Below are 11,194 nucleotides of genomic sequence, written 5' to 3'. Positions count from 1 at the left end.
GCAGGCAACAGAATCCCCTGGGGGCACATGAACAATGCAGTCCCAGCCATACTCCCAAGAGATTCCGACCCGGCAGGTCTACAGTGAGGCCTAGGAATCTGCATCTTTACATCAGCTGAGAAGGGGATTCGTTAGAGGGGGTGGAGAGAGAACAATGAAAACAAAAAAACAGAACCATGAGGAGTTAAGTTTAACTGCCCTCAGGTATCAACCATTAATTAAAATTTGGTCCTAATCAGGTGGTCTGTCTCCACTGATGAATTTGCATTTGAAGAGTTCAGCCATCACAGAAGACTTCCTGACAGGCACGGGGTACTTGGTGCCACAGGGCTTACAAAGCAGCCCAGACAGGCCAGATGCCTGGGCGGGTTTGGGAGGCTGGGGCAACCAGCCAGCACTGCCTGCAGCCTCACGTTGAGCCCTTGGACTCCGGTTCCTTCCAAGCAAACTTCAAATGAGAGGCCAGGGAGTCAATGGTTAAAAGCCTAAAATCAGAAGCCAGACTCTTAGGGGTCAAAGCTTGTTTTGCCAGCTCAGTGTAACCACCAGCAAGTTATTTGTTCCCAGTGTCGTTTTTCTCATCTGCAAACTGGGATAATAAGAAAACCTACCTCTTAGGGTCGTTGAAGATTCATGTAAAGCACTTAAAAAATGCTTGGCACCTAGAAAGCTTCAATAAATGTTAATAATAATGGCATTATTGCTGTATTACTATTACTGAGCATGCTTTTCTGATTAAAGCAAATCAAGGGCAGCTAAACCTAGATTCCTGTTCCTACAGCCATTCCTCTGATTTCGACACAGAAGGTGATATTCCCACCTCAGACAGAGGGACCCTGACATCTTGTGGCATGGGGCACCTTGAGTTTGCGGCTGTGCAGGGCATTCCCACCTCAGACAGAGGGACCCTGACATCTTGTGGCATGGGGCACCCTGAGTTTGCGGCTGTGCAGGGCACTCCTCTGTCCTTCAGAGACAGGAAATAGGAAACACCCTAAGCGGAGATGTGGTCATTACAAGTCAGTATCAGGACATCTGGCTGAACACGAGAACCAGGGAACGAGCTCTCCGAGGAAAGGGCAAGAACACCAGTACTGGGGACCTTCTGTTTCTTTTGCCCTGTACCATTGTCATCCGCCTGGCAAGCTTAACAGCTGATGGCAAGAGCTGTTGGAGCAGCCTGGCTTAGTGGCATCAGCAAGTAGAAGACATCAGGCACCAAACAACAGGAGTGTGTGAGAAATGCTGTGACAAGAGTGCAGAGAAAAGGAGGAAATGAGCACAAGCAAATTTGAGATAATGACCGCCAGGCACAATGCAAATCTCAAGTGTGATTCCAGGAAGGTAATGGTCTAAAAGTCTCCGTCCTGTTTCAGGGAAGATGGGAGGTGTGGGTGTGGAGGAGTAACAGGAAGAAATTTCCAGGCCTGTGGAGCAGGAATGACCATCGAAGGAGGAAAGGAGGCCAGAGGATGAGGTGGGGTGGGGGAAGGGGTTTCCATACCAAGTCCTCAGCCATGGACTGTGCCCCGATATCTATGGAGAGGCTGCTCAGCTGAGGGGGGTTCTGAAATTCACGATAGAAGGTCCCCAAGTCCATCGGAAGAATGTCGTCTTTAGAAAAAGCTGGTTTCTTAAAAAACAAGACAGACTCAAGTTTAGCTTGCCTTGGACCACAGAGGAAAATAAGAGGGGGTAAGCTATCAACAACCCTCTTTCCTTCCAGTAATTAGCAAAGAAAAGGCTCCTCCACCAGGCTTATCATAGAGAAATCTTTACACCTTTCTCTTCTGGGCAGCTGAATTAAGCCTGGTGATGACATCCCTCTCCCCGGGTTAGGTTTTTGTCCCCTTCCTTCACACTCCTCTCCTTGGAAAAGGGCTATCCAGGGACTTCCCTGGTGGTCCAGTGGTTAAGAATCTGCCTTCCAACGCAGGGGACATGGGTTTGATCTCCGGTCGGGGAACTAGGATCCCACATGCCACGGGGCAGCTAGCCCACGCGCCACAACTAGAGAGAAGCCCGCGTGCTGCAACGAAAGATCCCGCGTGCCACAACTAAGACCCGATGCAGCCAAAAATTAAAACATTAAAAAAAAGGGCGGGGGCTATGCATTCATGAATAGGACCTATGCAGTTACCACTGGAAAATCCCATTTCAAGTTGAATTTCAATCAAAGACATGGCACAAAATGCCTTACTGCTGATGGGCCTCCAAATGCCTCCCCAAGCAGGGTGTAAGGGCAGGTTCCCCACATAAGATGCACAGCCAGCACCCATTCCCTCTGCCTACACCGACCCATCTGATCCCCGAAGTCCTGTTCAAGTGCAACGGATGCTTCCAGGTTTATTGCCCCCGAAGCAGCAAAGGTCAAGGAAGATGACGGCAACTTACGAAGTCGATCATGACAAAGTCGTCCTGGGTATTGCCACTGCTGCCCCCGCTGGAGCCATCAGAGTGCAGGCTGCCCTGAAGAGGAGATGTAGTCGCTGGGGAATCTGGAGGATTCACCTGTTTCAGAATAAGGCAGAGGTAGGGGCTGGTTCTGGGCACTGGCTGTAAACCAAAAGCCAAGGAGCATGGCTAATGGTCTGTGGAGGAATACTGAGTGAGTCGCCCAGGAAGGACGACGACTACGGCACCATCTCACTGCAAACTTCAGTCAACGGTGGACTCACCATGGGATCCACATCCTCCAGCTCCAAATTCTTGGGAGCAAACATGGCAAAGGGTATGTCCAAACTGGTCAGGGTCACCTGAAGAGACATGGGAGAAAGTATTAGTGTCCCCCCTTCCCCCAGTTTGCCTGCTTCCTTAGAGCCCACCAGAAGCCTGGGGGTCCAGCACGTTTGCACACCTCAGCTGACCATGCCATCCCTCAGGTTCCTGTCTTGTTGGAGACCTCTCCAACCTCCCGTGCCTCCCACTGCATGCCCATAGCATCAACAGGGGTGAGGGCTCCCCAGGACCCTGGGAATTCAGCTTTGGAAGCTGGACCCACAGCAATTCAGTAACAACTGCTTTTCACTGGCAGAGCTGAGGAGGAACTTCCTATTTCAAGTTAGGCTGAGGCAATGACACTTCAGTGTAACGTGTCTGTACCTAATGGCGTGGTCTCCTCTCCTATGTGATCACAGAGCAATAGTTAACTTTTATGGAGGGATGTCACAGGTTATTAATCCTCTTCACAAAAAATTCACACACACACACAATTTCGCGTGCGATTTCAGTGGTTTCACAGATCCCAGGTAAGACCTCACTCTAAGGGCTCACACATTCTCACAGTTGCAGGGCAGAAAATCACCTGGTTGACGGGTTTGTTGACAAAAGCCCCCACTTTCCGGACAAAGATGGTCTCCAAGACATCATGCGGGGAGGCCCGTCCCTCACTGCTGTTTGACACAGTTTCAGTATCCTCACTGGAGGAGAAAGGTAATGTTGGTTCTCATTCTCAAACCATAGCAAAGCCTACTTGGTTCCTCATAAATCCACCATCTTGTGAGGCTGCAGCGTAGGGCAGGAGTTGCCCCCCACCAGCTCACACATGTGGGAAATGGCAATATGAGGTCTGGCAGCTGCCACTGTCACCCTCCCTTTTGAGTTGAGAGCAGAGGACTGCATTTCCTGGAAAAGCTAAAAATTATGCATATGTGAATGAAACTTGGTGTTACAATTGTGTAGAGCTTACATAAAATTTAATCTGTAATACCAATGCTAAGCATCAATCACCGTGCATCTAGCAATCATACATATAGGCAAACGGCTCTCATAAGCAGCTAATTTTAATATTAATCTAATTACAAAGCCAGCCTCAAGATTTTAGATGTTTCCTGCCTTGTTTTGTTTTGTTATCTAAAGCTCCGTACCACGCTTCCTCCCTTCTCTTTGCCCCCAGTCATCCCTCTGCTCAGCAAGATGTTTCAATGACACATTCAGTTTGGCGGCTCCCACTCCCTCCCTCTAGACTGAGGCTGAGTCCTGGAAGATGGGGGACTCCAGGCAGCAGAAACAGGGGCCCATACTGTCGCTGCCAGACTAGTAGTCATAGCCCTACAAGCAGCAGGGGATGGGAACGCCTCAAAGCAGGGGCTCAAGATGGGGAGAACTATGCAGTCCAAGTGGCCTCTAGACTCCAGACAGCAGGGAGGACCAGCATTGAAGAACCCCCTACACAGGGTCCTCTGTCTTAAGTTACTCCCAGTCATACCCCAGGAATCAAGGCTCAGAAAACGAGAGTAAAATGACCAAGAGGATCCTCCTTTGATTCTCTAACAGGAGGAGGGATAAGAAGATGGAAGTTGGAGAGCCAGGAATGAAAGTAATTACTTTTTCCTGATGGATGGCACAGAAAGATCTTCCCAATCTCCCCCTCCTCCATCTCCACTGTGGGAATGGAAAAAAAAAAAAACCCAGGAATTTCTATTATCTGAAAGTTCGTTTAAGATGTGGTGGGGCAATCAACGTCATTATCTCTGGGGCCTTCCAGCTAAGGGAGGGAAGGGCAGGTCAAGACAGGCCCAGCTTCCCACAGAACTCCGAGTGTAATGGAAAGAGCAAGCCCAGGCTTTGCAATCCAGGGAGCTAGGCTTGTGTCTGGCCATTCTGTGAGCTAAGTGCTCTCTGAGACAAACTGCTTAACCCTTCTGAGATCCTCTCATCTTTTAAAAGGAGGTAACCGTGGTGATTTTTGCAGGGTGGGATTATGAGGACTTTTATTTCCACCTAATCAATGTCTTCAAATTTTGTATTTTACAGACTGCATCACTTCTGCAATCAGAAAAGACAAAGTTTTTTTTCTTTTTTAATTTTAGTGAGGGAAAATAGTTGTTTCTAAAGGATCTCCATGAGGCACTAACATAGTAGAAAAAGAAAATCAATCCTAACTGCCACCACAGACACACTGTGACTCCCGACGTCAGGGTTACGGTTAACGACGCCCTGTTCTGGTCTCAGAAAACACTGAGGATGCCAAGGGAGTCGATCGTGGGGTAAGAGAGAAACATCTGAAAAACACCTTCACTGGATGAGGGCAAGAAGCACCAAGCCCGACACTTGCTGTTAGCAGCAGTGCTCAGGGCGAGCTTCCTCACGTATCAGCTGCAATGTACGATTCTTATTGAGAATTTTAAGGATTCCACATTTTTCCCTCAAAGGCCAAGCCTGAGCCAATGCTGAAAGCTACTCTTTACTGATACCAAATAAGCACATGTGCCGGGGAGGACAGGTCCCTGGCTGGTCTGAAGAGCAGCAGAGCCAAGACGTGAACTCACCTGCTGGAAGGTGTGGCAGCACAGTGGGCCCCATCAGAAGGGGTGTAGGTTGCCAGTCTCTCCTGGTCACCAGCCTGGGCACCGTGGGCAGGCTGGTTGGGAGCAAGGGGTACCCCACCTTCCTTCCCAGGAACCATTAGCTTTGGGGAAAAATGGAAAAATACAGTGAATCATGGCCGTGTCAGGTAGAAGGGAAAACTCATGGCCTAGCATGATGGTATCTGCTTTCCAGTTTTTCCATCACCAATGCTGCCACCAAGTGGGCAGGAAACCTGGGAAATCTTTATCCCGTCTGGGGCTCAGTTAATGGAAGACATGCATGGAAATGACTACAGAGGGAAAGACAGGGAGAAAACACTTGGGAAACTCTTCTTTCCTTTCTGAAGTCTAAAAGGCCCACGCTCAGAATCATCTTAGTCCTCCAAAGCTACAGAAGAGCTTTGAACACTGGTGTCTCAAGAGGCCCTTCAAATGTGTCAGGGCAGGGGAGGCAGCGTAGGAACCCCTAGTGTCCTCCCCATCTTTAAAGATACCTGGTAAGGGTGTGTGGTGTTTAAGCCGGCAGCAAACACTGCTGGACAAGCCAGGTCAGCTGATCCAACGCCCAGGGCAGCAGGCTGACAGGAAAGGCGAGAGCTTGAAAGCTAAGCAAGAGAAAAACAAAGAAGGGCAGAGGAAAGGAGGAGGAAAAAATAGGCAATCCTAGAGTATGACTAATGATCAAGATCGGCAGAGAGGTAAGGAATGGATCCCAGCCCACATCCTCACGGTGCAGGGGGCCTGATGTAAGGGTTAAAGACAGACCAGGCCATTACTCTGTAAATAAGAAAGCAGACTTGTTTGCAGTGGGATTGAGATTCCCAGCTCTGTGCCTTCCAAAAGCCTCAAACGAGTTCCTTGCACCCCCTTTTCCCAGGGGCTCAGCTAACTATTTCAGTTTCCACCCCGGCAGATCTGTGGAGTACAAGCCTGGGCAGAACTCGGAGCCAAAGTCATCAGTTTTTCCCAGGTCATTCTATTTTCTCCTTTGACCTTGAGGTCCCTTTGAAACAGAAGCAGTCTTCTCTAATCACACCCTCCATCACCACTGGGTTTGGGAGGGTTCCTATTTATATTGAAAAAGAAAGAAAACCATTCTTGGATGGTTTATTTGGAAAAAAAGATATAAACAACTCCATGTATTTTTCACATCAATGGTAGGAGGAGGGGCAAATGACAAATCCTATTTTGGGCTGCTGTGCTATGGCTGTATCCTGTTAAAAATCAATTACCACGCCTCAAAATAACCCACAGAAAACTTGGGGATATTTAAATAGCTATACCCTGTACTTTATTCACAGTTTTTAAATAAAAAGATACCGCCTGATTATATATACCCCCTTCTTCCCAGTATGGACTCACTTGATGGGAAAAGGCCAGTCCTGCCATGGGGACCCTCAGAGTGTCCGTCACCACAGGAGTAGGGGTCTGAAAATGTGCCTTTGTGACAGTAAACACACACTGTGCACAGATACACACAGAGACAGGAGAAACAAGAGAAGAAAAAAGAAAAGGGACTTGAGAAAGAAGTGAAAAAACTCTGGAAAGGGCAGTTGCAATAGAGGCTGAAATGTACAATGAAGTCAGGAGGGAAGCAGGGAGAGAGCTGCATGACTGCCTTTGGAAAAGGACCGCTTGGAAGGATGTGAAGAAGAGATGTTTATCCCTGGTGCTCTCCCCGAGGAGCAGGTGGAAAACAACGCTGAGCTGAGCTGCTATGACTTGGCGAAACCTGAACCAAGCATTAGTCTGTCTTTAGTCAAAAGAGGGTGGAAGTTAGAGAACAGCTTCCAATAGGAAGGTCCTGAGAACAGACACAAGGTGTGCTGAGCAGGAATGAGGACACTGAGGTTAAGATGTTAGACTGAAAGTCTTTTTCTGGGGACTCAGGATCTGCAGGCTCAGGTTTAAACAGTTGACGTTTGTTGGCTGGAACTTTAAAATGCTCAGATACCCAGCTGCAAACTTTCCTACATCATCTCAGGGAAGATGAGTGGGGGTGTGCAGGTGTAGGCATCAGGGTGTGTGTGTGCACACTCTTACAGTCCCTGACGGTGTAGGAGAACTTCATGGAGTAAAAGCTGGGGCATTTTCAAAACTCATGATTTCAAAGCTAATTATGGGCATGATGATTGTTTTGGGTCTTGCTGTTCCATCTTTAAGTCTTGCCAATTAGCGAATTAACGCCTAGAATTGGAGGTAGGACCTTAAGTCACAGTAGCAGGTTCAGGGTTGCAACTATTTCTTGACTCAACTCTGTGCCCAAATGACACAATGATCCTTATTTTGTTGGGGGGGGGGAAACCCCAGCCCATTAACATGTATTTACTGGATTCTAGCAAACGCTCAAATAGAAGTTGTTGAACAATTATGCAATTCCCTAGGTTAAACCAAGGAAGAAACTATTTCAATATTTACAGGAACAAGGAGACCAGATGGCATATGATTTTTCTCTCTCTGTTCTACCATCAAGGTTCTAAATGAGTATTTCTGCACCAAACTGTACCAGTCTTGAGTATAGGTACTCAGGGAGAAGTGACAAGGCTCACCCATGGGGTGCTCAGTATTGATGAGATCTTGACGTGATCTACTTTTAAACTGTAAGAAGACACAACTGATACCATGAAAAATATAGACTCTCCTTACACAGGTTAACAAACTTTTTTGCAAACATCAGGTACAGAAACTACTTAACTTCCCTTTACTTTTGGGGTCAGGTCGAATTTGCACTGTATCAGAGAAAAAGACAAACTGATTTGTTAAGGCCCAGACTCACCATCCCTCATATCTCCCAAGTTTATATACTGTTTATGAATTTATCACTTGTAAAACAAAACTGTTTAATGAACATTAAATGACATATTCACATTTTGATGATCTTAAAAAACAATCTACTCACTAATGTGCACTAGTAAGAAAGTGGGCTTTCCCCCCCTTTTTTGGTCAGGATTGTTCCATGTCAGCAAGCATACCAGAAGCTACCCCCTCCCAGAGCAATGGCGACATCCATGCCTACATATATTAACAGGTGGAGGGAAAAAACAATTCCCCCACCCCCAAACCAGCCTGTCTAGGTAACTTTACAACAAGAATCTCTTTAACTCTAAACTGGGACAATAGAAATAATAGTGATCCATGGATTTTGTAAAGTGCTTCACACACCAGTTAGCTTTTGTGCTTAACTTCTGCTTTTAAAACAAATTAGAACTATAATTTTAATCCAGTACCTAACAACCCAGGATATAATAAATTAAAATTTTTTCTTAATTAAGAAAACATAGAAAATAAAAATGTATGGATAGCTAATTAATTTGTTGGGTCCCCCAAGTCAGATGGTGAAAAGGGATAATCTGGGGCTAGTTTCAAGGAAAGCAGAACTGACTGAGGTCTAGGACCATCTAATATGAAAGCCAAGAGGAGGGAAATAATAGAGATGATGGGCAGGCAATGGGTAGAAGATGAATGACTTGGGGTGGAAGGGAAGAAATGTGTCCCTGAAATTCAGTCAGCTGGCAAAAATGACTCCTTATCTGAAGCAGTCTCAGTACCACATCTATCATACAACACTTCTTTGTGAGAAGAAGTTCTCACATTGTTTGGAGACTGTGTTTTATTGAAAGTGGATTTGACACTGAAGAGGGACTCAAGTGGAAAAGTTAATGGTTAAAAATGTTCAGAGAGGGAATGCAGATAGGCAGATATTTGTGTAACTATTAAGAAAAACTGCACAGCTGGTGTCTTACTGGCATTTTATGCTAAATAATCATTGGCTCCTTTTGTGCTCCTTCCATTATGAGGAACCATATTTACCACTTCCAAGAAGAAGTAGCTACCAAATTAACAAGTGTAGGTTAGAGTACCTCTCTGGTACCAGAACACATTTCTGATTTTCTGTGACTGATTTTCTAGGGAATTTTAAGATGTCCCCAGGAAGGTAAAGGTTACATGTAATCTTGCAGGTTAAGAATGATTACAGACTAGAAACACTGCAACATTACCGGCTGGATAAGAAGGCTCTCCCTCACCCCTCAAAATAACCTCCTTGAAATAATCACCATCACCACCAAAAGAGATTGTATCTAAACTTTGACACCATTTCATAAGGCCCATATATGTACCAAATAACTACTGCCACCCCAGATCCTGTTTCCCCCTACCTGGGATGGAGGGGAGGTGGAAAAAGAGGTGGTACACACTTCTTGAGAATCTTCCACAGAAGGATATGTTACTCCAGTGTCCTCACCAGCGGTTCTGTGGTGAGTGGAAAAGAAATCATGAACTGACTGACGGCAGTCAATTTCAGAAAGGATACAAAGAGAGGTTAGATACGGATGCAAGTTGTGACATGAACTGTTTCAGGCAGAGTTCCTAATGGCAAGGCAGGTATGTTGAATCCTTGATAATTTCAAACATTTCCAGAAAGCAGCATCTAGAGGTTGACAACGGCTTTTTTTTTAATCCAAACATTTTACCTGACATATCATTTGAGAGGATTTTCTTAAGCCTGGCCAGCGTTGTGACCAAGAATTATCAGCAATAGAGAATGCAGTGAAACAAAAGTCTAGACTCCAAAGACAAAACCTATCCAACTTCATGAGTCCTGTACAGAAAGGCAGTATCTCTCCTGATACAAATCTATTCCAATCTCTAGAAAATTCTGTTATCTGGGATCTAGGTCTGGAGATATTTGATTCTGATGTATAAAACTGCATTGTGCCAGCCAATGGTGACCTGAAAACCATTTAATTTGCAAAGGACATTCTACAAATTACTGCCACTCTCACAGTCTCAAAGTAAAATCAAATCAAAAGTCAAATCATTACTGTCAAGATCCAAAATATCCAAGAATTTTCTGACATTTGGTACACCCTAAGTCTTGGTATACCTTATAGGCAGCAGCAAGAATGAAAGCTGGCCACTCTACTTCCCTCCACATGGCGTCTCCATCAGTGCCCCCTGCCTATCAGTGAGTGCTGATAAAGGTGCTCTATGGACCTGTGCAAGATGGATGCTTCTGCCTAGCTGCAGTTTGGGAAAGTGTTTTTCACATTCCTCACCTGTAATTGCAGGGATGCATGGGTGAGGAGCTGGGATAGGGACGGTCCACAAAGTGATCAATAATAATCCCCATGATAGGTGGGGTCCTCTCAAAGTGCCTGTAATGCAGTAAGCAGATTGCCGTATTTGTTAGAATGCCTTGTCAAGTCCCCCTGAAGTCCTCAGAGAGCCCCTCGCCTCTTATCTATTGGCAGGAATCACAGAGCCTTAACTACTACATCCCTAAATATAAACCACCAATTCTACATTGGCTCTGGGACACTCAGATTCTCCAATCTGGAGAAAGGGTTCTCTCAGTTCAGCAATGGAGAAGCTGAATTGTAGGCTTAGCCACAGGGTTTGGAGGAAAACAACTTTAATATCTTTAGAAGAGTTCTATTGGATTCCAAGGCTCTTTCCTCACCTGGTGGACATGAATGCCAAGTTAATTCTGTAAGCACAAGAAAGAGTGATGGTGCCCACAGGGGTACCCACTGTCCCAACACGAACTGTCTGGAAACCTAGGAAAAGAGATAAATAATTAGGTTTTTCCAGAGAATACTTACAGTACCCCCAGTCTGTCTTTCCCTGAACCACTTAGCCTGTTGTACAATCTCTGGCATCACCCACTTAGCACCCTGAGTGCAGCAGCCTCAATTTCATACATACATGTATGTGTGTATATATATATATATTTTTTTTCAATTTATTCTATATTGACCTAATATTGCCAGGGGAAACAGCATTCTATTTCCAGATAAAACTACCTTCAAAGAGGTAAAATGATTATTAGTCCTAAAGCTTAAACAAGCCCTAACCAACCCTGTCCAGATGTGCTACTAAGACAG

The 11,194-nt window shown here is 45.7% G+C and overlaps 1 protein-coding gene across 10 annotated transcripts in view; it reads right to left on the bottom strand.

The window, feature by feature from the left end:
- Window positions 1-11,194, bottom strand: part of ATG13 (autophagy related 13) — a 50,064-nt gene that overhangs the window by 2,634 nt on the left and 36,236 nt on the right. For 3 of the 10 annotated variants that reach the window (XM_036860737.1, XM_036860735.1, XM_036860738.1), the window contains 10 exons: window positions 10,771-10,867; window positions 10,367-10,465; window positions 9,467-9,560; window positions 6,672-6,770; window positions 5,804-5,914; window positions 5,271-5,410; window positions 3,305-3,419; window positions 2,679-2,756; window positions 2,395-2,511; window positions 1,505-1,633 (listed from right to left, as the gene is read on the bottom strand). In XM_036860737.1, the coding sequence (XP_036716632.1) occupies window positions 1,505-1,633; window positions 2,395-2,511; window positions 2,679-2,756; window positions 3,305-3,419; window positions 5,271-5,410; window positions 5,804-5,914; window positions 6,672-6,770; window positions 9,467-9,560; window positions 10,367-10,465; window positions 10,771-10,867 (1,079 nt within the window). The remainder of the gene's footprint in view (window positions 1-1,504; window positions 1,634-2,394; window positions 2,512-2,678; window positions 2,757-3,304; window positions 3,420-5,270; window positions 5,411-5,803; window positions 5,915-6,671; window positions 6,771-9,466; window positions 9,561-10,366; window positions 10,466-10,770; window positions 10,868-11,194) is intronic. The other 7 variants (XM_036860743.1, XM_036860742.1, XM_036860745.1 and 4 more) reach the window with 5 other exon arrangements.

The sequence above is a fragment of the Balaenoptera musculus genome, chromosome 8, assembly GCF_009873245.2.
Source record: "Balaenoptera musculus isolate JJ_BM4_2016_0621 chromosome 8, mBalMus1.pri.v3, whole genome shotgun sequence".
Lineage (NCBI taxonomy): Eukaryota > Metazoa > Chordata > Mammalia > Artiodactyla > Balaenopteridae > Balaenoptera > Balaenoptera musculus.
This window is presented reverse-complemented; position numbering and strand designations above follow the sequence as displayed.